General features: G+C 41.0%; 1 protein-coding gene across 1 annotated transcript in view; it reads right to left on the minus strand.

The window, feature by feature from the left end:
- Nucleotides 1-25916, minus strand: part of si (sucrase-isomaltase) — a 217565-nt gene that overhangs the window by 133461 nt on the left and 58188 nt on the right. Inside the window, exons 14-17 of the mRNA XM_061925793.1 lie at nucleotides 24319-24436; nucleotides 16239-16410; nucleotides 11527-11643; nucleotides 1264-1418 (exon numbers count right to left, since the gene is read on the minus strand). Coding sequence (XP_061781777.1) covers nucleotides 1264-1418; nucleotides 11527-11643; nucleotides 16239-16410; nucleotides 24319-24436 — 562 coding nt within the window. The remainder of the gene's footprint in view (nucleotides 1-1263; nucleotides 1419-11526; nucleotides 11644-16238; nucleotides 16411-24318; nucleotides 24437-25916) is intronic.

Raw genomic sequence — 25916 nt, forward strand, 5'->3', positions numbered from 1 at the left:
ATTTCCGAACTCTAAAAGGGTGAATTTTGGCGAAATAAACGCCTTTCTAATATTCGCTCTCGGAGCGATGACGTCACAACGTGGCGTCACATCGGGAAGCAATCCGCCATTTTCTCAAACACCGAGTCAAATCAGCTCTGTTATTTTCCATTTTTTCGACTGTTTTCCGTACCTTGGAGACATCATGCCTCGTCAGTGTGTTGTCGGAGGGTGTAACAACACGAACAGGGACGGATTCAAGTTGCACCAGTGGCCCAAAGATGCGAAAGTGGCAAGACATTGGACGTTTGTTCCGCACACTTTACCGACGGAAGCTATGCTACGACAGAGATGGCAAGAATGTGTGGATATCCTGCGACACTCAAAGCAGATGCATTTCCAACGATAAAGTCAAAGAAATCTGCCGCCAGACCCCCATTGAATCTGCCGGAGTGTGTGAGCAATTCAGGGACAAAGGACCTCGGTAGCACGGCAAGCAATGGCGGCAGTTTGTTCCCGCAGAAGAGCGAGCTAAACCCTAGCTTCCCTGGCCTGCTGACATCAACTCCAAAACTGGACAGATCAGCTTTCAGGAAAAGAGCGCGGATGAGGGTATGTCTACAGAATATATTAATTGATGAAAATTGGGCTGTCTGCACTCTCAAAGTGCATGTTGTTGCCAAATGTATTTCATATGCTGTAAACTTAGTTCATAGTTGTTAGTTTCCTTTAATGCCAAACAAACACATACCAATCGTTGGTTAGAAGGCGATCGCCGAATTCGTCCTCGCTTTCTCCCGTGTCGCTGGCTGTCGTGTCGTTTTCGTCGGTTTCGCTTGCATACGGTTCAAAGCGATATGGCTCAATAGCTTCAGTTTCTTCTTCAATTTTGTTTTCGCTACCTGCCTCCACACTACAACCATCCGTTTCAATACATTCGTAATCTGTTGAATCGCTTAAGCCGCTGAAATCCGAGTCTGAATCCGAGCTAATGTCGCTATAGCTTGCTGTTCTTTCCGCCATGTTTGTTTGTGTTGGCTTCACTATGTGACGTCACAGGAAAATGGACGGGTGTATATAACGATGGTTAAAATCAGGCACTTTGAAGCTTTTTTTTAGAGATATTGCGTGATGGGTAAAATTTTAAAAAAAACTTCGAAAAATATAATAAGCCACTGGGAACTGATTTTTAATGGTTTTAACCCTTCTGAAATTGTGATAATGTTCCCCTTTAACAAAACATCACAGTTGTGTTTTGAGATTTCGGGTATCTCAATGACTTACTCGTGCATCAGGGGACGCACTACAGTCTCCCCCACGGTGTTGGCTTTGAAGAAGAGCGTGTAAAGGTAGGGCAGCAGGGTGTAACGGATGCTCAGGTATCGTTTGGAGCTCTCCACCAGGAGTGAGTCAGCGCCATATGCAGCTGGATCCTGAGGCTGCAAAAGACATCGATTACAAGAGTTGAGAAACAATTTTTTTTTAATAAGCGATTTTTCATTCGAAGGGAGGCCCACACCGGTCCTTGGAAGAGAGTTTGGTAGGGCGCTGGGAAATAATCATACATTAAAAATGTTTTAACTGAACCGCAATTATTTAAACCGTTAACATGCTTCTTTATGCAAATATGTTTTACCACATTGTCCCGTCTGTGAGCTAAGTGCAAATAGAGCCCAATAATACGATAGCTTGGTTAATTATTTTCTCCTCTGTGGAGGGGAGGCACAGGTCCGGTGGCCATGGACGAAGTGCTGGCTGTCCAGAATCGGGACCCGGGATGGACCGATCGCCTGTGCATTGGTTGGGGACATCTCTGCGCTGCTGACCCGTCTCCGCTCGGGATGGTTTCCTGCTGGCCCCACTATGGACTGGACTCTCACTATTATGTCAGATCCACTGTGGACTGGACTCTCACTATTATGTTAGATCCACTATGGACTGGACTCTCACTATTATGTCAGATCCACTTTGGACCGGACTCTCACAATAATATGTTAGATCCACTATGGACTGGACTCTCACTATTATGTTTGATCCACTATGGACTGGACTCTCACTATTATGTCAGATCCACTATGGACTGGACTCTCACTATTATGTCAGATTCACTATGGACTGGACTCTCACTATTATGTCAGATCCACTATGGACTGGACTCTCACTATTATGTCAGATCCACTATGGACTGGACTCTCACTATTATGTCAGATCCACTATGGACTGGACTCTCACAATAATATGTTAGATCCGCTATGGACTGGACTCTCACTATTATGTTAGATCCACTATGGACTGGACTCTCACTATTATGTCAGATCCCACATCTGCGGTTCTCTCCAAGGTTTCTCATAGTCATTCACATTGACATCTCACTGGGTTGTGAGTTTTTCCTTGCCCTTTTGTGGGCTCTAAACCGAGGATGTCGTGGTGGCTTGGGCAGCCCTTTGAGACACTTGTTATTTAGGGCTGTATAAATAAACATTGATTGATTGATTTATTGAATTACTCATGAATTACTAATCTATCTGATCTGGAATTGTCAAATGTTACTTTAACTATAGTTTCCGTAGTGTTGTCCCGATACCGATATTTTGGTACCGTTACCGTTACCAAAAATATTTTGATACTTTTCGGTACTTTTCTACATAAAGGGGACCACAAAAAATTGCATTATTGGCTTTATTTTAACACAAAATCTTAGAGTACATTAAACATATGTTTCTTATTGCAAGTCTGTCCTTAAATAAAATAGTGAACATACAAGACAACTTGTCTTTTATTAGTAAGTAAGCAAACAAAGGCTCCTAATTTAGTTGCTGAGGTATTCAGTAACATATTGTGTCTTTTATCATTCTATTATTTTGTCAACATTATTAAGGACAAGTGGTAGAAAATTAATTATTAATCTACTTGTTCATTTACTGTTAATATCTGCTTACTTTCTCTTTTAACATGTTATATCTCCACTTCCGTTAAAATGTAATAATCACTTATTCTTCTGTTGTTTGATACTTTACATTAGTTTTGGATGATACCACAAATTTGGATATCAATCCGATACCAGGATCATAAATTGGTCATATTCAAAGTCCTCATGTGTCCAGGGACATATTTCTTGAGTTTATAAACATAATACCGTATTTTTCGGAGTATAAGTCGCTCCGGAGTATAAGTCGCACCGGCCGAAAATGCATAATAAAGAAGGAAAAAAACATACATAAGTCGCATTGGAGTATAAGTTGCATTTTTTGGGGAAATTTATTTGATAAAACCCAACACCAAGAATAGACATTTGAAAGGCAATTTCAAATAAATAAAGAATAGTGAACAAGAGGCTGAATAAGTGTACGTTATATGAGGCATAAATAACCAACTGAGAACGTGCCTGGTATGTTAACGTAACATATTATGGTAAGAGTCATTCAAATAACTATAACATATAGAACATGCTATACGTTTACCAAACAATCTGTCACTCCTAATCGCTAAATCCCATGAAATCTTATACGTCTAGTCTCTTACGTGAATGAGCTAAATAATATTATTTAATTTTTTACGGAAATGTGTTAATAATTTCACACATAAGTCGCTCCCGAGTATAAGTCGCACCCCCGGCCAAACTGTGAAAAAAACTGCGACTTATAGTCCGAAAAATACGGTATACATTTAAAAAAAAAAAAAAAAGATGTTGTGATGCCAAAAAAATATTGACGTAATCATAGTAGTATCGACTAGATACGCTCCTGTACTTGGTATCATTACAGTGGATCCACCAATGGCGTTTGTTTACATTTTGACGCCGGTGAGCTACGGTGTGTAGTGAAGCATGTTTAGCTATTCCTCGTCCTGCAGGGATGATACTTGTAAGAAACTCACTTTATTTGTCGCCATGGAGGTGAGGATTAGTGATTTAGAAGTAGCTACAACACTGCAGACTGGGGCTGGACTTTAGCCGCTAGCTCGCTAGCCATGTCTTAAAACACCTTTTCCGGTGGGCGTTTCAGTGTTACAACTTTATCGTTAGTTTTTAAGCCAAAATGCGTCCGTTCTCCCTTTTCTGTCTACACACTGTGTCTGCTTGTAAGTACTGTGTGATTGTGCGCTGCCGAACATGCTCGTAAACCAGCAATGTCACGACGTGACGAGTATAGGGGTGCGGGGGATGGCGGACCAGTACTTTTCAGAGCCGGTATAGTACCGAACATGATTAATTTGTACTGCGGTACTATACGCAACCCTAAGTTTCCGACATCTGTGTGCTGGAAAAAACTGAGCAATCATCAGGTTGGATATTGCCCCCGGGGGCCCTAATGAATCACTACTGCTTGAATTACAGTAGTTTATTTTATTTATGTTGGTCATGTAAAGGTGCACATTACAACAATACTTGTTTATTTTCGCAGAATATGGGGTCAGAAAGATACGGTCTGTCTTTTATCCGCTGATTCTCTTATGTCCCTTGTGACCATACTTGCCAACCCTCCCGAATTTTCCGGGAGACTCCCAAAATTCAGCGCCTCTCCCGAAAACCTCCCGGGACAAATATTCTCCCGAAAATCTCCCAATTTTCAGCCAGAGCTGGAGGGGGCGTGGCCTCCAGCTCCATGCGGACCTGAATGAGGACATCCTTTTTTCACGACGGAGGACAACAGGGTGACAAGAACTAAATCATCCAGACAAGAGATAAATTGTATTATTATGTTTATGTTACCTAAAAATAAATATATTTATTAATTAAAAAAAACAAAAAAAAACGAAATACATTTTTACTATATTTTGCTAAAAACATCAAAATTAATTGTATTTTTATTTGTATTTTTTCTGACTCCTTATTACATCCAGGCATTAGAATTATACATTAAAATAAACATATTTGAAATAATTAATTTTAAATTATCATAATAATTCATTTAAAATGACCATATTTAATTATTAAAATAATTGCTTGTTTATCAACAACTTTAGCATTTTTTTAATTACATTTTGCAGCTCTCAGAAGCCAAGTTATGTTATATTCCTTAATATTTATTTATGCAAGTTTGAAGTATCAATTATCTAAACACAGTTCTATTTGCATATTTTCAGGATGTAGATATATATATATATATATATATATATATATGTATATATATATATCCATCCATCCATCTTCTTCCGCTTATCTGAGGTCGGGTCGCGGGGGCAGCAGCCTAAGCAGGGAAGCCCAGACTTCCCTCTCCCCAGCCACTTCGTCCAGTTCCTCCCGGGGGATCCCGAGGCGTTCCCAGGCCAGCCGGGAGACATAGTCTTCCCAACGTGTCCTGGGTCTTCTCCGTGGCCTCCTACCGGTCGGACGTGCCCTAAACACCTCCCGAGGGAGGCGTTCGGGTGGCATCCTGACCAGATGCCCGAACCACCTCATCTGGCTCCTCTCGATGTGGAGGAGCAGCGGCTTTACTTTGAGCTCCCCCCGGATGACAGAGATTCTCACCCTATCTCTAAGGGAGAGCCCTGCCACCCGGCGGAGGAAACTCATTTTGGCCGCTTGTACCCGTGATCTTGTCCTTTCGGTCATAACCCAAAGCTCATGACCATAGGTGAGGATGGGAACGTAGATCGACCGGTAAATTGAGAGCTTTGCCTTCCGGCTCAGCTCCTTCTTCACCACAACGGATCGATACAGCGTCCGCATTACTGAAGATGCCGCACCGATCCGCCTGTCGATCTCACGATCCACTCTTCCCTCACTCGTGAACATGTATGTATATATATATATATATATATATATATATATATATATATAAATATATGTATATATATATAATGTATATATATATATATATATATATATATATATATATATATATATATATATATATATATATATATATATGTATATATATATATGTATGAAATACTTGACTTGGTGAATTCTAGCTGTCAATATACTCCTCCCCTCTTAACCACGCCCCCAACCACGCCCTGCCCCACCCCCGACCACACCCCCACCCCCCACCTCCCGAAATCGGAGGTCTCAAGGTTGGCAAGTATGCTTGTCACTGCAACTCAAATTGTGTGTGTAAATATGTGTGTGTGTATGTGTGTGTGTTGGTTTGTCTAGCCTCGGGAAGAGAACCATGATTAAGTCCAAGCAAAGGTCGTATTTTAGCTGTCTCATTTTGTCAAAACAGAAGTGTCAACTTCGTCCCCATTCTCCAGCAAATACTGTGAAACCTTTTTTTGGGTTGCATATACACACACACACACACAAACACACACACACACACACTTTATTCCATTTACAGCCATTCTATCTTAGTAGCGCTGATGAGCATGGAAATGCCACAGCCGTCATGTCCCCTGCTCTTCAACACTAAGGGTCTGATTTTTCATTTGTGCTCCTCTGCAATAATCAGTACTTTCATGTCAATAAAAAAAAAAAAAAAAAAAAAAAAAAAAAGACTACTTTTCGCTCTCGGTGGCATTAAACATTGTCCCGATTGTGATATTCAAGTCAAAGTCAAGCTTTTTCCTAATTATTTACTCCCCTGCCTTAAATTCTGGGTCACCATTGCATGGGTGTGCACCAATTATTGATTTGTAGTCTCAAAGTCAAATTTACAGGAATATATTTTGTGATCCAAGTCCCTTTTCGTCTTTTTATTGTTTTATTTAATTTTTTGTTCTGTCCAGCTTCTCAGGCAAATCATATAGTTGATGTAGATGCCCATATCGGCTGTATAAATGTACTTTACAAAAGAGAAGTGTGGAATACTTCTCTTGTTGCCTTATTTGTATTTGACTTTATTAAATTTGTTTTATTATTGTTACCATAACAATCTACAAGGTTAATATAGCTGGCTTCTCTTTCTTCCCCTCCATTTTTCTGCTTTATTTTGTATCTCTAGTTATCATTACATATATGTATTGTTGCATTTAAACAACTGTATTGTTGATAATAGAGGTAAATTATTGGTATTATTCATTATCAATAGTGCTGTTTCTATTGGTATTTGTATTGCTCCATTTGTAGTGTAATAATGCTCATTGTCATTTCTGTATTATTATGTATTTCACGAACTGCTTCTTTGTTATCACTTTTACCATCATATTTGTACATATCCTATTTGCTGATGTTGCTCTATTGTTGTGTTTGCTGTTGTTGTTTTTGTCTCTCTGTCTTATCCCCCTTTTGTCCCCACAATTTCCCCCTCTGTCTTCCTTTTTTTCTCTTTCTATCCTATTTCTCTTTATATTCTCTTTCTATCTATTCCAAATGATCAGAATCAGGTGTCCTAATCACTTGGCCCGGCCACAGGTGTATAAAATCAAGCACTTAGGCAATGGAGACTGTTTCTACAAACATCTGTGAAAGAATGGGCCGCTCTCAGTGATTTCCAGCGTGGAACTGTCATAGGATGCCACCTGTGCTACAAACCCAGCTGCAAAATGTCCTCGCTCCTAAATATTCCAAAGTCAACTCTCGGCTTTATTTTAACAAAATGGAAGAGTTTGGGAACAACAGCAACTCGGCCACCAAGTGGTAGGCCACGTAAACTGACAGGGAGGGGTCAGCGGATGCTGAAGCGCATAGTGCAAAAGACTTTCTGCACAGTCAGTTTCTACAGAGATCCAAAGTTCGTGTGACCTTCCAATTAGCCCACGTACAGTACGCAGAGAGCTTCATGGAATGGGTTTCCATGGCTGAGCAGCTGTGTTTAAGCCATACATCACCAAGTCCAATGCAAAGCGTGGGATGCAGTGGTGTAAATAATGAATAAATATACTACCGTATTTTTCGGATTATAAGTCGCAGTTTTTTTCATAGTTTGGCCGGGCTCCAGTGCGACTTATATATGTTTTTTTTTCTTTTTTATTATGCATTTTCGGCAGGTGCGACTTATACTCCGAAAAATACGGTACATACTTGACCTTTACAGCTTAGGTAGATTATATTGCCAACAGTTTTTGGCCACCTGCCATAAATCACATATGAACTTGAAGTGCCATCCATTCCTAACCCATAAGGTTCAATATGACGTCGGTCCACCTTTTGCAGCTATTACAGCTTCAACTCTTCTGGGAAGGCTGTCCACAAGGTTGTGGAGTGTGTTTATAGGAATTTTCCACCATTCTTCCAAAAGTGCATTGGTGAGGTCACACACTGATGTTGGTGGAGAAGGCCTGGCTCTCAGTCTCCGTTCTAATTCATAACAAAGGTGTTCTATCGGGTTCAGGTCAGGACTCTGTGCAGGCCAGTCAAGTTCATCCACTCCAGACTCTGTCATCCATGTCTTTTATGGACCTTTCTTTGTGCACTGGTGCAGAGTTATGTTGGAAGAGGCAGGGGCCCCGCTCCAAACTGTTCCCACACGGTTGGGAGCATGGAATTGTCCAAATTGTTTTGGTATCCTGCACTGCAAAAACTGAAATCTAAGTAAGATTAAATATCTCCAATAAGGGTGATATTTGCTTATTTTCTGTCTGATAAGATAATTCTTCTCACTAAGCAGATTTTATGTTAGTGTTTTACTTGTTTTAAGTGTTTTGGTCCTAAATGATCTCAGTAAGATATTACAGCTTATTGCTGAGATTTGATGACTTATATTGAGTAAAACATGCTTAAAACTAGAATATCAATTGTAAAGCTGTGTCATCAATACTCACAAGTATAAAACTACTTTTTTAAAGTAATAATTTCTTACTTCAAGCATGAAAAAAATAATTTTGTCAAGATAATGGCACTAGCATTTACTTAATATGTTTTAACATATTGAGCAAAAAGGTCTTATTTTGTTTTCTACCAAGAAAAGTGCACTTGTTATTAGTGAGAATATACTTATTTTAAGGTATTTTTGGGTTCATTGAGGTGAGCTAATTTTACTTGTTTTGGAAAGTCTTGACAAGCCGAATTTTCTTAATCTATTGGCAGATAATTTTGCTTAGTTCTAATAAAATACCTTTAATTTTTTTTTTTTTTTTCTTGTTTTTGAACACTGACTTTTTTGCAGTGTGGAGCATTCAAAGTTCCTTTCACTGGAACTACGGGGCCAAGCCCAACTCCTGAAAAACAACCCCACACCATAATTCCTCCTCCACCAAATGTCACATTCGGCACAATGCAGTCCCATTCTTTCACAAATGTTTGTAGAAACAGTCTCCATTGCCTAAGTCAGGGGTCGGCAACCCAAAATGTTGAAAGAGCCATATTGGACCAAAAATACAAAAAAAAAATCTGTCTGGAGCCGCAAAAAATTAAAAGATAGTGTGTCATGAGATATAAATTGAATTAAGAGGACTTAAAGGAAACTAAATGACCTCAAAAATAGCTACAAATGAGGCATTATGATACAAAAAAAGATCTGTCTGGAGCCGCAAAAAATTAAAAGCCATATTACATACAGATAGTGTGTCATGAGATATAAATTGAATTAAGAGGACTTAAAGGAAACTAAATGACCTCAAATATAGCAACAAATGAGGCATTATGATGCAATATGTACATATAGCTAGCCTAAATAGCATGTTAGCATCGATTAGCTTGCAGTCATGCAGTGACCAAATATGGCTGATTAGCACTCCACACAAGTCAATAACATCAACAAAACTCACCTTTCATGCACAACCTTAAAAGTTTGGTGGACAAAATGAGACAGAAAAAGAAGTGGCATAAAACACGTCCTCGAAAGTTATACATGTAAACAAACTAGGGTGAGTTCAAGGACCGCCAAAATTAGTAGGACAAAACGGCGCTCGCCAAATACTCGAATCAGTGAAGCATGTTTAATATAAACAGTGTGCTTTGTAACAATTAGGGAGGTTTGTGTCAAGTTTGTCCTCCTACAGCAGGGGTCGGCAACCCGCGGCTCCGGAGCCGCATGCGGCTCTTTGATCACTCTGATGCGGCTCAGCAGCTTACTTGCTGAACCCCCCAATTTTCCCGTGAAAATTGGAGAGTGCCTCTCGCAGAAAACTCCCGGGATTAATATTCACCGATTTTCACCCTTACAGCTATAATAAGGGCGTGCCATGATGGTATAATAATACATCTTCTGCTTGCACACGTACGTGATAGCAAGGCATACTTGGTCAACAGCCACACAGGTTACACTGACGGTGATCATATAAAACAACTTTAACACTCTTACTAATAATGCGCCACATTTTGAACCAAAACCAAACAAGAATGACAAACACATTTTGGGAGAACATCTGCACCTTAACACAACATAAACACAACAGAACAAACACCCAGAATCCCATGCAGCCTTGGCTCTTCCGGGCTACATTATACACACCTGCTACCACCAAACCCCCCCCTCCCCCACTCTGTGCGTCGGTTGAGGTGGGCGGGGTTTGGTAGCAGGGGTGTATAATGTATCCCGGAAGAGTTAGGGCTGCATGGGATTCTGGGTATTTGTCCTGTTGTGTTTATGTTGTGTTACTGTGCAGATGTTCTCCCGAAATGTGTTTGTCATTCTTGTTTGGTGTGGGTTCACAGTGTGGCGCATTATTAGTAAGAGTGTTAATAGTTTTTTTTTATACCGCCACCGTCAGTGTAACCTGTGTGGTTGTTGACCAAGTATGCCTTGCTGTCACCTACGTAAGCAAGCGGAAACACCATACAATTTGTGGCTGATCAGGCACGCTGGTTGTAGTGGGTGCTATATGCTGTACCATCACGGCACGCATGACGCTGACAAGCTCCATTCATTTAAAATCTGCGTGCCGCACCAGCTTTCAAATTCCATATAAAGGTGTGCGCAGCGTGTCTGAGTCCCCTGGTTTATACATACCACAAAGCAAAAAGAAAACTTTGTATGCAGTGTTATTTCATTTAAAATTTCAAAAAAATTTTGCGGCTCCCATTGTTTTCTATAATTTGCGACACTGGTCAAAATGGCTCTTTGACTGGTAAAGGTTGCCGACCCCTGTCCTACAGAAACCATATTAAAACAAAAAATAGATTGTTTTCCCCTCATCTTTTTCCATTTTTCATACATTTCTGAAAAAGCCCCAGAGAGCCACTAGGGCGGCGCTAAAGAGCCGCGTGCGGCTCTAGAGCCGCGGGTTGCCGACCCCTGGCCTAAGTGCTTGATTTTATACACCTGTGCCAAGTGATTAGGACACCTGAGTCTGATCATTTGGATGGGTGGCCAAATACTTTTGGCAATATAGTGTATATGGATTTTTTTTTTTTTTTTAACAAAGAGTATACTGTTGTGCGTACTTGACTTAAATAAAACCACTAAACAAAACAATGTCTTTAGGTGATGAAAACATGTATCACGGCACGTTTGTCCTTGGAAAGGAATAATTACATTTCCAATATCTCCCATAAGAAAAAAATATTTCACCCTTATGACCGAGGTTTCATTTTTTTTTTTTTTTTCCTGAGATTAATGAGCGATTGTTTTATGTTGAGGCAGTACAACGCCAATCACTGACCAAAAGCCTCTCCATATTTCATTGCTCTTCACAGCGTTGCATTCAGGCTAATGCAAACCGTGCGTTATCAATTGACAGTTTATTACAAGAATAGAAGCGGCAAATCACTTGAGTGTGTACCTTGTAGCCCTCGGCATTGTGGTTGCGGCTGAACGGGTAAAAAGCTCCCACTTGCATCCATCGACGACATAACTCTTCACTGCTGTCGTCGAAAAACCCACAGATGTCAGCTCCGATCTGAGGCGTACGAAAGGGGACAACCACTTGACATTATAGACAGCGTGCACTTTATTTCCGTCAATGTCGTAAACGTCAAAATTCTGTGCATTGCAGCGTCAGACAATCTCGACTGTGGCGGTGCAGTGTTGTGAAAATAGAATAGCTTTGTCTTTAACTCAGTCCTCCAGGCTGCTGCTGGTAAACGACTACGGTTGACAACTCCTTGGAAAAAGTAAATAAATAATATTCGTGTGAAATGAGTTTTAAACTATCAACAAAGGCTGAATGGAGGCAACCAGACTCATATTTAGAAGAGTCCATTTGCACCGATTATACGGTTATATGGCCTGATGACTGACAATGTACACACATTTGTACAAACCCCGTTTCCAAATTGTGTTCGATGTAAATATAAACGGAATACAATGATTTGCAAATCCTTTTCAACCCATATTCAATTGAATGCACTACAAAGACAAGATATTTGATGTTCAAACTCATAAACTTTATTTTTTTTTGCAAATAAACACGTGCCAAAGTAGTTGGGAAAGGGCATGTTCACCACTGTGTTACATGGCCTTTCCTATTAACAACACAAAGTAAACGTTTGGGAACTGAGGAGACACATTTTTTAAGCTTCTCAGGTGGAATTATTTCCCATTCTTGCTTGATGTACAGCTTAAGTTGTCCGGGGGTCTCCGTTGTGGTATTTTAGGCTTCATTTTGCGCCACACATTTTCAATGGGAGACAGGTCTGGACTACAGGCAGGCAAATCTAGTACCCGCACTCTTTTACTATGAAGCCACGTTGATGTAACACGTGGCTTGGCATTGTCTTGCTGAAATAAGCAGGGGCGTCCATGGTAACGTTGCTTGGATGGCAACATATGTTGCTCCAAAACCTGTATGTACCTTTCAGCATTAATGGCGCCTTCACAGATGTGTAAGTTACCCATGTCTTGGGCACTAATACACCCCCATACCATCACAGATGCTGGCTTTTCAACTAAGCGCCTAAAACAATTCGGATGGTTCTTTTCCTCTTTGGTCCGGAAGACACGACGTCCACAGTTTCCAAAAACAATTTGAAATGTGGACTCGTCAGACCACAGAACACTTTTCCACTTTGTATCAGTCCATCTTAGATGAGCTCAGGCCCAGCGAAGCCGACGGCGTTTCTGGGTGTTGTTGATAAACGGTTTTCGCCTCGCATAGGAAAGTTTTAACTTGCACTTACAGATGTAGCGACCAACTGTAGTTACTGACAGTGGGTTTCTGAAGTGTTCCTGAGCCCATGTGGTGATATCCTTTACACACTGATGTCGCTTGTTGGTGCAGTACAGCCTGAGGGATGGAAGGTCACGGGCTTAGCTGCTTACGTGCAGGGATTTCTCCAGATTCTCTGAACCCTTTGATGATATTACGGACCGTGAATGGTGAAATCCCTAAATCCCTTGCAATAGCTGGTTGAGAAAGGTTTTTCTTAAACTGTTCAACAACATGAGCGAGGGATTGGAACCGCACATGAGCGAGGGATTGGAACCGCACATTCAGTGCTCCGTGCACGCTACAAACCAGGGAGCTCGAAAACAGAGGCAGCCTGTGCGCTCCTCGCACCAGCGGCGTGAGTGGCCCGCTCAGGCAGGCGTGGCGAGGGAGACGCACGGCCGCTCTCTTTGATTTGAGGTCCACAGCCAACACGGCGCGGGCTCATCAATCATGGACACCAAGACGCGACAGGAAAGCATCCAGAGATAAGACAATACAGCCAATTATTGATACACTTGAGACACCCCGTGAAGATCTTATTTTTTTAATTTGTTTTTCTTTTATTTATTTATTTTTTTGAAGATCTTAAAAAAACAGATGTTTAAATATATTTGCCAAAAATAAACACTTTTTTTTTTTTTTGCAGAAAATTGCCTGCCTTAATGTCAACTGTACACAACTACTGTATGCCTAAACATTGGGATCAATTTGCAGCAACATGTTATGAATGGCAGACTTGAATGTTAACTACAGTGAAATGTGCATCGTATATTTTTTATTGACTGTGGCTTCGCACAGATGAAATGTAAACATGATTTCTTTATGTCCATTACTATGTCGACAGTTACTTGCACTCGGATTGTAGTTAAGTTATTTGTCAAGAGAGAAATAGTATGTGATGATTAAATGGAAATAAAAACAATGTGTTTTTTTTTTACAGTAAATATTAGCAAATAAGGAGTAGGGAAGAAAATACAATTAATGACATTAAATGAAACTAGAATGTTGATGGGAAAAAAATGAATTTTTGAATTTTAATTAATTATACAAAACACTGGAAAATGTGTTGTGTCACGCCAAATGTATTCCCCCTACAAAAATCCCCCCCCACCATTTACTTCCGGGGTCATTTCCTCTTACGTCATTTCCTCTTACTTACGTCATTTCCTCTTATGTCTTTGACAGCGATCAATAGAATCCAAATCTCCTGAAAATGGTGGTGTCACTAAATGACATTTGTCTTTATCTTTCCCAGGGGACTTATGTCAAACACCAGCAGGCCTCGAAAAAATCCAGGCGGAGTGTTAGGGCCGCTGCTGGGAACTTCTGTCTTCGTGGTATAGTGCAAAAAATATTAATTAATATATAATACTGTTAAATGTCTGTATTTTAAATCAACATTATTGTTGAAACCATTTCACTAATATTAATTAATATATAATACTGTTAAATGTCTGTACTTTAAATCAACATTATTGTTGAAACCATTTCACTACAATATTGTGTGTGCTGCTGTCCTGTGTCAAAGCCGAAGTGTTATCGATCGCTGTCAATGACGTAAGAGGAAATGACGTAAGTAAGAGGAAATGACGTAAGAGGAAATGACCCCGGAAGCAATTGGGAGGGGGGAAGGTTTTGTAGGGGGAATACATTTGGCGTGACAGCTGCTAAGAAATATTAATTGAAAAGAATAGCAATATATTTGGGATTGAAACAAAAGAGGCTAATGTGTATGTATGTATGTATGTATATATACATGTACATATACATATACATATATATATATATACATATATATATATATATATATATATATATATATATATATATATATATATATATATATATATATATATATATATATATATATATATATATATATATATATATATATATGGCTTCACGGTGGCAGAGGGGTTAGTGCATCTGCCTCACAATACGAAGGTCCTGAGTAGTTTTGGGTTAAATCCTGGGCTCGGGATCTTTCTGTGTGGAGTTTGCATGTTCTCCCCGTGACTGCGTGGGTTCCCTCCGGGTACTCCGGCTTCCTCCCACCTCCAAAGACATGCACCTGGGGATAGGTTGATTGGCAACACTAAATTGGCCCTAGTGTGTGGATGTGAGTGTGAATGTTGTCTGTCTATCTGTGTTGGCCCTGCGATGAGGTGGCGACTTGTCCAGGGTGTACCCCGCCTTCTGCCCGATTGTAGCTGAGATAGGCTCCAGCGCCCCCCGTGACCCCAAAAGGGAATAAGCGGTAGAAAATGGATGGATATATATACAAACCCCATTTCCATATGAGTTGGGAAATTGTGTTAGATGTAAATATAAACGGAATACAATGATTTGCAAATAATTTTCAACCCATATTCAGTTGAATATGCTACAATGACAACATATTTGATGTTCAAACTGATAAACATTTTTTTTTTTTTGCAAAAAATCATTAACTTTAGAATTTGATGCCAGCAACACGTGACAAAGAAGTTGGGAAAGGTGGCAATAAATACTGATAAAGTTGAAGAATGCTCATCAAACACTTATTTGGAACATCCCACGGGTGTGCAGGCTAATTGGGAACAGGTGGGTGCCATGATTGGGTATAAAAACAGCTTCCAAAAAAATGCTCAGTCCTTCACAAGAAAGGATGGGGCGAGGTACACCCCTTTGTCCACAACTGCGTGAGCAAATAGTCAAACAGTTTAACAACAACGTTTCTCAAAGTGCAATTGCAAGAAATTTAGGGATTTCAACATCTACGGTCCATAATATAATCAAAAGGTTTAGAGAATCTGGAGAAATCACTCCAGGTAAGCGGCATGGCCGGAAACCAACATTGAATGACCGTGACCTTCGATCCCTCAGACGGCACTGTATCAAAAACTGACATCAATCTCTAAAGGATATCACCACACTCCTTATTCTTTTTTATTAATAGAGATGATTAAAGTGTAAATATATGCAATTAAATGCAGTACAAGTATTTTTGTAATACATGTAATGAGAAAATACTTTATTTCCACACTTTCAGGGCCACACACATTGATGTGGCAAGCCAGATCTGGCCCCCGGGTCTTGAGTTTGACACCGGTGCTCTAACCCTTATGTGGCAGCCCCCGTTTTGAAAATGAATAGGGAATTATACATTTATCGAACATGATGAGCTTAGAAAAATTACCTTCATTTTGCAGGAATGATAACAACAATAATACTGCATGATAGTGTTATCATTAATATTACATACGACGTAGTGTAAAGATGAGGTCAGCATAACAGGGCAGTTCTTACTGTACATAAAACACTGTTAGGAGAGTATTCATGGAGCGTGAAAGTTCACAACTTACGTAAGGGACCCCGAACAGACCAAACTCGAGCATGCCGGGGATGGCCCATTTGATGTCGTTCCAATTGGCAGCGTTGTCCCCCAGCCAGTGACCCGAATATTTGCCCACACCTGGAAAGGAGGAGCGGGTCAGCATCAGTGTCCGGTTTCCTCCGAACGCACGCTGCAGAGCTCTGTGGGGCACGGAGAGAGAGCAAAAGGTCATGAACATTAAAAAAAAAAAAAAGGGCCGAAGGACAGGAGAGAATGTGAAATAAAACAGTCGTCTGTAAAACACACACACACACACACATACTGGTTATCATTTGGAATGGGGACCAAGTTTTTGATCATCACTTGTGAGGACCACCCTTTCTACAGGTTGTGGAGGCATTAAAAAAATTAGGTAAAACAGCCACTGCCCAGTTAGCTCATACACGTCTTTAAATCTCTAGATTGATGAAGTAATGTGCTGATCATTCTTACTGAGGACCCTGGGGAAAAAGAGTTGATATGGTTCATGGGGGACCAAATTTAAATAATTTTGCATAATTCACGCAAATTTGTACGTGACTACTGAGGACCATTTAAAAAAAAAAAAAAAAAGTTCAATGAAATATGACATGATGGTCAGAATACAGCACTACAGCTGTCCTCTTATAGGAAGTTTCACCACTTAAATGTTAAAGCAAATCGTCTGTGACATGACTGAAAACTGCTATTTAGCAGTAATGAAGATGTCTGCATCTCCAACTACCATATATAGAAGGATGGAAAAAGTCTGTATGTGAATCATACTTTAAAGGGGAACATTATCACCAGACCTATGTAAGCGTCAATATATACCTTGATGTTCCATATATTTTTTTAACCGATTTCCGAACTCTAAATGGGTGAATTTTGGCGAATTAAACTCCTTTTCTATTATTCGCTCTCGGAGCACATCGGGAAGCAATCCGCCATTTTCTCAAACACCGAGTCAAATCAGCTTTGTTATTTTCCGTTTTCCGTACCTTGGAGACATCGTGCCTCGTCGGTGTGTTGTCGGAGGGTGTAACAACACGGACAGGGACGGATTCAAGTTGCACTAGTGGCCCAAAGATGCGAAAGTGGCAAGAAATTGGACGTTTGTTCCGCACACTTTACCGACGAAAGCTATGCTACGACAGAGATGGCAAGAATGTGTGGATATCCTGCGACACTCAAAGCAGATGCATTTCCAACAATAAAGTCAAAGAAATCTGCCGCCAGACCCCCATTGAATCTGCCGGAGTGTGTGAGCAATTCAGGGACAAAGGACCTCGGTAGCACGGCAAGCAATGGCGGCAGTTTGTTCCCGCAGACGAGCGAGCTAAACCCCCTGGATGTCTTGGCTCACACCGTCCCTTATGCCACCGAAGATGATCAAGAGAAGAATATCGACCCTAGCTTCCCTGGCCTGCTGACATCAACTCCAAAACTGGACAGATCAGCTTTCAGGAAAAGAGCGCGGATGAGGGTATGTCTACAGAATATATTAATTGATAAAACTGGGCTGTCTGCACTCTCAAAGTGCATGTTGTTGCCAAATGTATTTCATATGCTGTAAACCTAGTTCATAGTTGTTAGTTTCCTTTAATGCCAAACAAACACATACCAATCATTGGTTAGAAGGCGATCGCCGAATTTGTCCTCGCTTTCTCCCGTGTCGCTGGCTGTCGTGTCGTTTTCGTCGGTTTCGCTTGCATACGGTTCAAACCGATATGGCTCAATAGCTTCAGTTTCTTCTTCAATTTCGTTTTCGCTACCTGCCTCCACACTACAACCATCCGTTTCAATACATGCGTAATCTGTTGAATCGCTTAAGCCGCTGAAATCAGAGTCTGAATCCGAGCTAATGTCGCTATAGCTTGCTGTTCTATGCGCCATGTTTGTTTGTATTGGCATCACTATGTGACGTCACAGGAAAATGGACGGGTGTATATAACGATGGTTAAAATCAGGCACTTTGAAGCTTTTTTTAGGGATATTGCGTGATGGGTAACATTTTGAAAAAAACTTCAAAAAATAAAATAAGCCACTGGGAACTGATTTTTAATGGTTTTAACCCTTCTGAAATTGTGATAATGTTCCCCTTTAAGGTAATAATGTTTTATAATCATGCTGTATGAAAATGTCATCCTAAGGAACACTAAACCAGATTTTGTTTTTGGAAATATATATTAGTTTTAACTAAGGATGGATACCATACAGAATCACAGTACTATTAATGCCAGGATAACAAATGTTTCGCTTTTCAAGAACATTAATTTTCTCTTTTACCAATATTTGAAACACGTAAACAAAGTAACCCAAATTTCCCCTGTTGTGGGATCAATAAAGGATTATTTTATCTTACCTTAAACCACAGAAATAAAACACAAACTCATTTAAATTTGTATTTTTACTTTTTACTTTTAACAACATTGAACGTAAAGAACGTAAAAAACTGTTCTACTTAACCAGTCTAACTGATTATCTCTTAATCTACTATTTTACCTGCAATCTCCTTTTGTAGGCCGTAATGCGGTTGTACACATAGAACTTCAATGCTTGCCATTCCCGGTTTTGGAGAGCTTCCGGTTCAGCCTAAAAATCACTTAGGCATCTTCAGAATGGATCTGACTGCCATTTAAAAATATTTCCTTTAGGGCAGTGGTCCCCAACCACCGGGCCGCAAAAAAAAAAATAATAAAAATAAATAAATAATAATAATAATAATAATAATAATAATAATAATAATAATAATATATATATATATATATATATATATATATATATATATATATATATATATATATATATATATGGTGAGATACAGTCTGGTGTGCCCTGGGAGATTATCTTAATTCACCTATTTGGGTTAAAAAGTATTTTTTGCAAACCAGTAATTATAGTCTGCAAATGATGTGTTGTTGTTGAGTGTCAGTGCTGTCTAGAGCTCGGCAGAGTAACCGTGTAATACTCTTCCATATCAGTAGGTGGCAGCCGGTTGCAAATTGCTTTGTAGATGTCAGAAACAGCAGGAGGCAGTTTGAAGGTAAAAAGGTGTGTAATGCTTAAACCAAAAATAAACAAACAGGTGAGTGCCCCTAAGAAAAGGTATTGAAGCTTAGGGAATGCTATGCAGAACGAAACTAAAACTGAACTGGCTACAAAGTAAACAAAAACAGAATGCTGGACGACAGCAAAGACTTACTCCGGAGCAAAGACGCCGTCCACAATGCACATCCGAACATGACATGACAATCAACAATGTCCCCACAAAGAAGGATAAAAACAATTGAAATATTCTTGATTGCTAAAACTAAGTAGATGCGGGAAATATCGCTCAAAGGAAGACATGAAACTGCTACAGGAAAATAGAAAAAAAAAAAGAGGAAAAGCAACCAAAATAGGAGTGCAAGACAAGAACTAAAACACTACACACAGGAAAACACCCAAAAAACTCAAAATAAGTCACGGCATGATGTGACAGGTGGTGACAGTACACCTACTTTGAGACAAGAGCTATAGTGATGCATGCTTGGTTATGCTTTAAAGTCATATCCAACTTTTTACTGTCAACTGAGTTTCGTTTTTTAGTGATTTCTGCTGGTGGTGTTCCTCCGCATTTTTTCAACGCAGAAAATGTGCCTTGGCTCAAAAAAGGTTGAAAAACACTGTTTTAGGGAACCTGTTTTTTTTTGTGCCCATACCGTCAGAGGTCTCCGAAAGGTGACTGTGTAAACAGAGCGATGTCCCCATTAAGTAAGCATTGCCAGAACACACACACACACACACACACACGCACACACACACACATTTTTTGGCAATAACTAAATGCATAGAGAAGCCGAGATTGTAATTTTTCATCTCCGGCGTAAATAGAATGTTTTGTTTGATGAAGGACGTGCAAGCAGAATTGATTTCCTCAACAAGCGCCTTAATAATGTTTACAAATTGTGTCTACTTAGAGGAGTGCGAATCAGAGGCGACCAAGACCCGTCGAAATCAAGCACAAATGACTCAGTAAATGTACTTCTGAGACCGTGTTTGACAAACTTAATTCAAATAAGGCGCAACCAATTAAGCCAACCATTTAGCAGCCCATGTAATGTAGAGAGGGATGCATACCAGGGATGGGGTCATTTGCGAACGATCCGCTTCTTGGAGACCTCATTTTGTTGTGTTTTTCTGTTAACGATTGGTCAAAATGTGAATTGGTGTACGGAGGAGGGGGGGTTTCACACAGCACAGGAGGGAGAAAGACCACAAAACTGATAGAACGATGCTACAGAATTAGAGACTATTTGAAGGCATATTTGACATTCACTATATTCCCAAAAGTATTTGGCCACACATCCAAATGATCAGAATCAGGTGTCCTAATCAGTTGGTCACAGGTGTATAACATGAACGCACCCAGGTGTCACAGGTGTATAACATGACGTATAACACAACTGGATGTATACACCTGTGTGTAACACAACGCACCCAGCAAAGTCGCACTGTGAGTGGGGAAGAAAAGTTGGAAAAGTGGGCAAAAGTCCCGAAATTTATCAAAAATCACACCCAGGTTAGAGTCCCACAAGTACCGCCGTGTTCCACCAGAGTCCGGGGGTGCCCGACATGTCCAGAACCCACCCAGCAAAGTCGCACAGTGAGTGGGGGAAAAAGTTGGAAAAGTGGGCAAAAGTCCCGAAAAAGATCAAAAATCACACCCAGGTTCGAGTCCCACAAGTCCCGCCGCGTCCCACCAGAGTCCGGGGGTGCCTGACACGTCCAGAACGCACCTAGCAAAGTCGCACTGTGAGTGGGGAAGAAAAGTTGGAAAAGTGGGCAAAAGTCCCGAAATTGATCAAAAATCACACCCAGGTTTGAGTCCCACAAGTCCCGCCGCGTTCCACCAGAGTCCGGGGGTGCCCGACATGTCCAGATCCCACCCAGCAAAGTCGCACTGTGAGTGGGGGAAAAAGTTGGAAAAGTGGGCAAAAGTCCCGAAAAAGATCAAAAATCACACCCAGGTTCGAGTCCCACAAGTCCCGCCGCGTCCCACCAGAGTCCGGGGGTGCCTGACACGTCCAGAACGCACCCAGCAAAGTCGCACTGTGAGTGGGGAAGAAAAGTTGGAAAAGTAGGCAAAAGTCCCGAAATTGATCAAAAATCACACCCAGGTTTGAGTCCCACAAGTGCCGCCGCGTTCCACCAGAGTCCGGGGGTGCCCGACATGTCCAGAACCCACCCAGCAAAGTCGCACTGTGAGTGGGGGGAAAAAGTTGGAAAAGTGGGCAAAAGTCCCGAAATTGATCAAAAATCACACCCAGGTTAGGGTCCCACAAGTCCCGCCGCGTTCCACCAGAGTCCGGGGGTGCCTGACACGTCCACAACGTTATATACAGGTGTATAACATGACGCACCCACCCTTGGGAGCTCAGGTATTTCCAGCGTGGAACTGTCATCGGATGCCACCTGTGCAACAAATCCAGCTGTAAAATGTTCTCTCTCCTAAATATTCCAAAGTCAACTTTATTATAAGAAAATGGAAGAGTTTGGGAACAACAGCAACTCAGCCACAAAACTGACAGCGAGTGGTCTGAAGCGCATAGTGCAAAGAGATTGCCGACTTTCTGCACAGTGTCGGAGGCAGATATTTACATATATCCGTATTTAAGTGTTACTTCTTTATTTTCATAGTCATATTACAAAACAGCTAGTGTTCTTCTTCCAATTGTGGTCTTTTGGTTGTCTGCAAGTACTGTGTGCTAACCTTGATTTTAGGAATGTAAGGAGGACAGATACTCATTTTCCCTATCTGTTCCTGTGCCCAACTGAGGAGGACAATGGGCATGTGTTTGGGCTGGAAAGAGAGACAACGAGGGTGGGAGCGAGAGACACTTTATAGAAGAGAAGGTTTCCATATTTTAGATCAGACCATCTTAGCTGCGCAATTGAATGTTCTATGCTGGACTGGTCTCATTCTATTTCCAAGGCTTTGGAAATAAAATTACAAAATACCTATTCTGTCTCTGGTGGTTCTTCTACTCAGCTGTACGTGTCACAAAGAGCTTGGGAGCGACCAGCAACTTGAATTCCCTCAGAGGAACAACTGGTCCAAACGCAACAACAGTCAGTCGCTACAGAGCTCCAAACTTCACGTGGCCTTCCAATTAGCCCACGTACAGTACGCAGAGAACTTCGTGGCATGGGTTTCCATGGCCGAGCAGCTGGCTCTAAGCCATACATCGCCAAGTCCAATGCAAAGCGTGGGATGCAGTGGTGTAAAGCACGTCGCCACTGGACTCTAGAGCAGTGGAGATGCGTTCTCTGGAGTGATGAATCACGCTTTTCCATCTGGCAATCAGATGGATGAGTCTGGGTTTGGAGGTTGCCATGAGAACGGTAAATTTCGGACTGCATTTCGGACTGCGTGTGAAATTTGGTGGAGGAGGAATTATGGTGCGGGGTTGTTTTTCTGGAGTTGGGCTTGGCCCCTTAGTTCCAGTGACAGGATTTTTGAATGCTCCAGGATACCAAAACGTTTTGGAAAATTCCATGCTCCCAACTTTGTGGGAACAGTTTGGAGCGGGCCCCCTTCCTCTTCCAACATGACTGTGCACCAGTGCACAAAAGCAAGGTCCATAAAGACATGGATGACCGAGTCTGGTGTGGATGATATTACGGACCATAGATGGTGAAATCCCTAAATTCCTTGCATTAACTCGTTGAGAAATGTTGTTCTTAAACTGTTCGACAATTTGCTCACGCCTTTGTTCACAAAGTGGTGACCTTCGCCCCATCCTCGTTTGTGAATGACTGAGCATTTCATGGAAGCTGCTTTTATACCCAATCATGGCACCCACCTGTTCCCAATTAGCCTGTTCACCTGTGTGATGTTCCAAATAAGTGTTTGATGAGCATCCCGCCACTTTCTCAGTCTTTTTTGCCACTTGTGCCAGCTTTTTTGAAACATGTTGCAGGCATCAAATTCAAAAGTGACCTAAAAAAATAACAAAGTTTACCAGTTTGAACGTTAATTATCTTGTCTTTGCAGTCTATTCAATTGAATATAGGTTGAAAAGGATTTGCAAATTAATGTATTCTGTTTTTATTTACGATTTACACAACGTGCCAACTTCACTGGTTTTCGGTTTTGTACATTGAAATTATTGCAAAGGTAGAATGTGGGTGTTTTTTTCATGTTTAGAGGGATCTAATAATGTTAAAAACGTATTTAAAAATTCATAAACAGTTTTTGCATGGTCATCATCCTCTTCTGCAGAATTTAATTTACCATCAATTTATGTTTTTTATTATTTTATATACTCCGGCTTCCTCCCACCTCCAAAGACATGCACCTGGGGATAAGTTGATTGGCAACACTAAATTGGCCCTAGTGTGTGGATGTGAGTGTGAATGTTGTCTGTCTATCTGTGTTGGCCCTGCGATGAGGTGGCGACTTGTCCAGGGTGTACCCCGCCTTCCGCCCGATTGTAGCTGAGATAGGCTCCAGCGCCCCCCGCGACCCCAAAGGGAATAAGCGGTAGAAAATGGATGGATGGATATATTTTTCCTTTTTGAATAATGTGAATAAATGTTGTTGTTGCACTAATGTTGTGGCCAATGGCTGTAGAGGATCCACACGCGACTGTAACCAAATACAGTTTTATGGTGGAATATTTATTATTACAGTACAACCCACTCACATTGATGACTCCTAATTGGTTTACTTAAATGCTGACCCAGATGCAAACTCCCATGACAAACTTTGGGGAGCTGAGCTCATTAGAGGTGTATTTCCAGAATTCACAAATGGGATACAACTTTGCAGGAGTCACCGACATACTTTCAGAAAGTCTTAAAGTCAATATGCTGCATTGAATTATCAGATTTGTCTGGGGTCCTTCCCGCCTCATTAATTCTGGTCCCTAATAAAAAATTTAAAAAAAAAAGAGTATATTCTAACAAAGCGCTTGCTGGTCTGTTGTAAATTCCGCTGTGTGTGTGTTTTACTGCTGATTCCTCATAGCGCTAAATGGACGTCAGCAAGTTGCCTTCCAAAGTCTAAGTTGGCAAAAGGTTTCTAACACTGATCCCGCACTCACTTTTCCGTGGCCAGCACCATTGAGTAGCCGTAGAGACTGTGGACGTCATAGTGGTCCCCCCAGGCCTGCTTGGCATCCATGCACAGAGTCTTACTGTACATCACCTCATCCAGGATCTCTGTTGGTGGGAAGGATTATGGCAGCAAAAAAAACAAAAGCTTTTAGTAAAAAACAAACAACATCTCTAGGCTACTTTTCTTTAGTTGTAACTAGAGATGTCCGATAATGGCTTTTTTGCCGATTTCCGATATTCCGATATTGTCCAACTCTTAATTACCGATTCCGATATCAACCGAAATCGATATATACAGTCGTGAAATTAACACATTATTATGCCTAATTTTGTTGTGATGCCCCGCTGGATGCATTAAACAATGTAACAAGGTTTTCCAAAATAAATCAACTCAAGTTATGGAAAAAAATGCCAACATGGCACTGCCATATTTATTATTGAAGTCACAAAGTGCATTATTTTTTTTAATATACCTCAAAACAGCAGCTTGGAATTTGGGACATGCTCTCCCTGAGAGAGCATGAGGAGGTTGAGGTGGGCGGGGGGGTTAGGGGGTAGCGTCCCGGAAGAGTTGGTGCTGCAAGGGTTTCTGGTTATTTGTTCTGTTACGGTGCGGATGTTCTCCCGAAATGTGTTTGTCATTCTTGTTTGGTGTGGGTTCACAGTGTGGCGCATCTTTGTAACAGTGTTAAAGTTGTTTATACGGCCACCCTCAGTGTGACCCGAATGGCTGTTGATCAAGTATGCCTTGCAATCACTTGTGTGTGTGTGAAAAGCCCTAGATATTATGTGACTGGGTCGGCACGCAAAGGCAGTGCCTTTAAGGCACGCCCCCAGTATTGTTGTCTGGGTGGAAATCGGTAGAAATTCAGGAGAATGGTTGTCCCGGGAGATTTTCGGGAGGGGCACTGAAATTTGTGAGTCTCTCGGGAAAAATCGTGAGGGTTGGCAAGTATGACTGGGAGACGAAACTGCTCTGTACTACTCCCTACGTCCGTGTACCACTGCGTACATCGGCGTTTTAAAAAGTCATACATTTTACTTTTTGAAACTGATACCGATAATTTCCGATATTACATTTTAAAGCATTTATCGGCCGATAACATCGGCAGTCCGATATTATCGGACATCTCTAGTTGTAACCATTTTACACAAGCTTAGAACGAGTCTGTCCTTGACTTATTCATGCATGCCGTTTGTGCTCATGTAAGTCAATATAGAGTAAGTGTTTACTTCTATAGGGTCCACACAAACTCACATAAACATGACAAGGAACATGCCGGTGAACGTTCCTTATTCATCCAGAACATTCTACTATATTTTTCAGTATCTCCTCATCCGGAAACAACAACACCGGAAATGTGTCCCGTGAAAAACCGTCCGACCGGAACTCTCTAATAACTAAAGTTTTTTTGGGTGAATAATGGAAACTCACTACACCGGTATGTTTTAGTGCTTTCATGGCGAGTTTACTGACCGATATAAGTAAGAACTTTACACTACTTTATATTAGAAATGGCAACAGCGGAGGATGAATGTCCCATAACAAGAAGATAGAGAAAAAGAAGAAGCTTATCGACTATGG

This window comes from Nerophis lumbriciformis, linkage group LG30, assembly GCF_033978685.3.
Source record: "Nerophis lumbriciformis linkage group LG30, RoL_Nlum_v2.1, whole genome shotgun sequence".
NCBI classification, from domain to species: Eukaryota; Metazoa; Chordata; class Actinopteri; order Syngnathiformes; family Syngnathidae; genus Nerophis; species Nerophis lumbriciformis.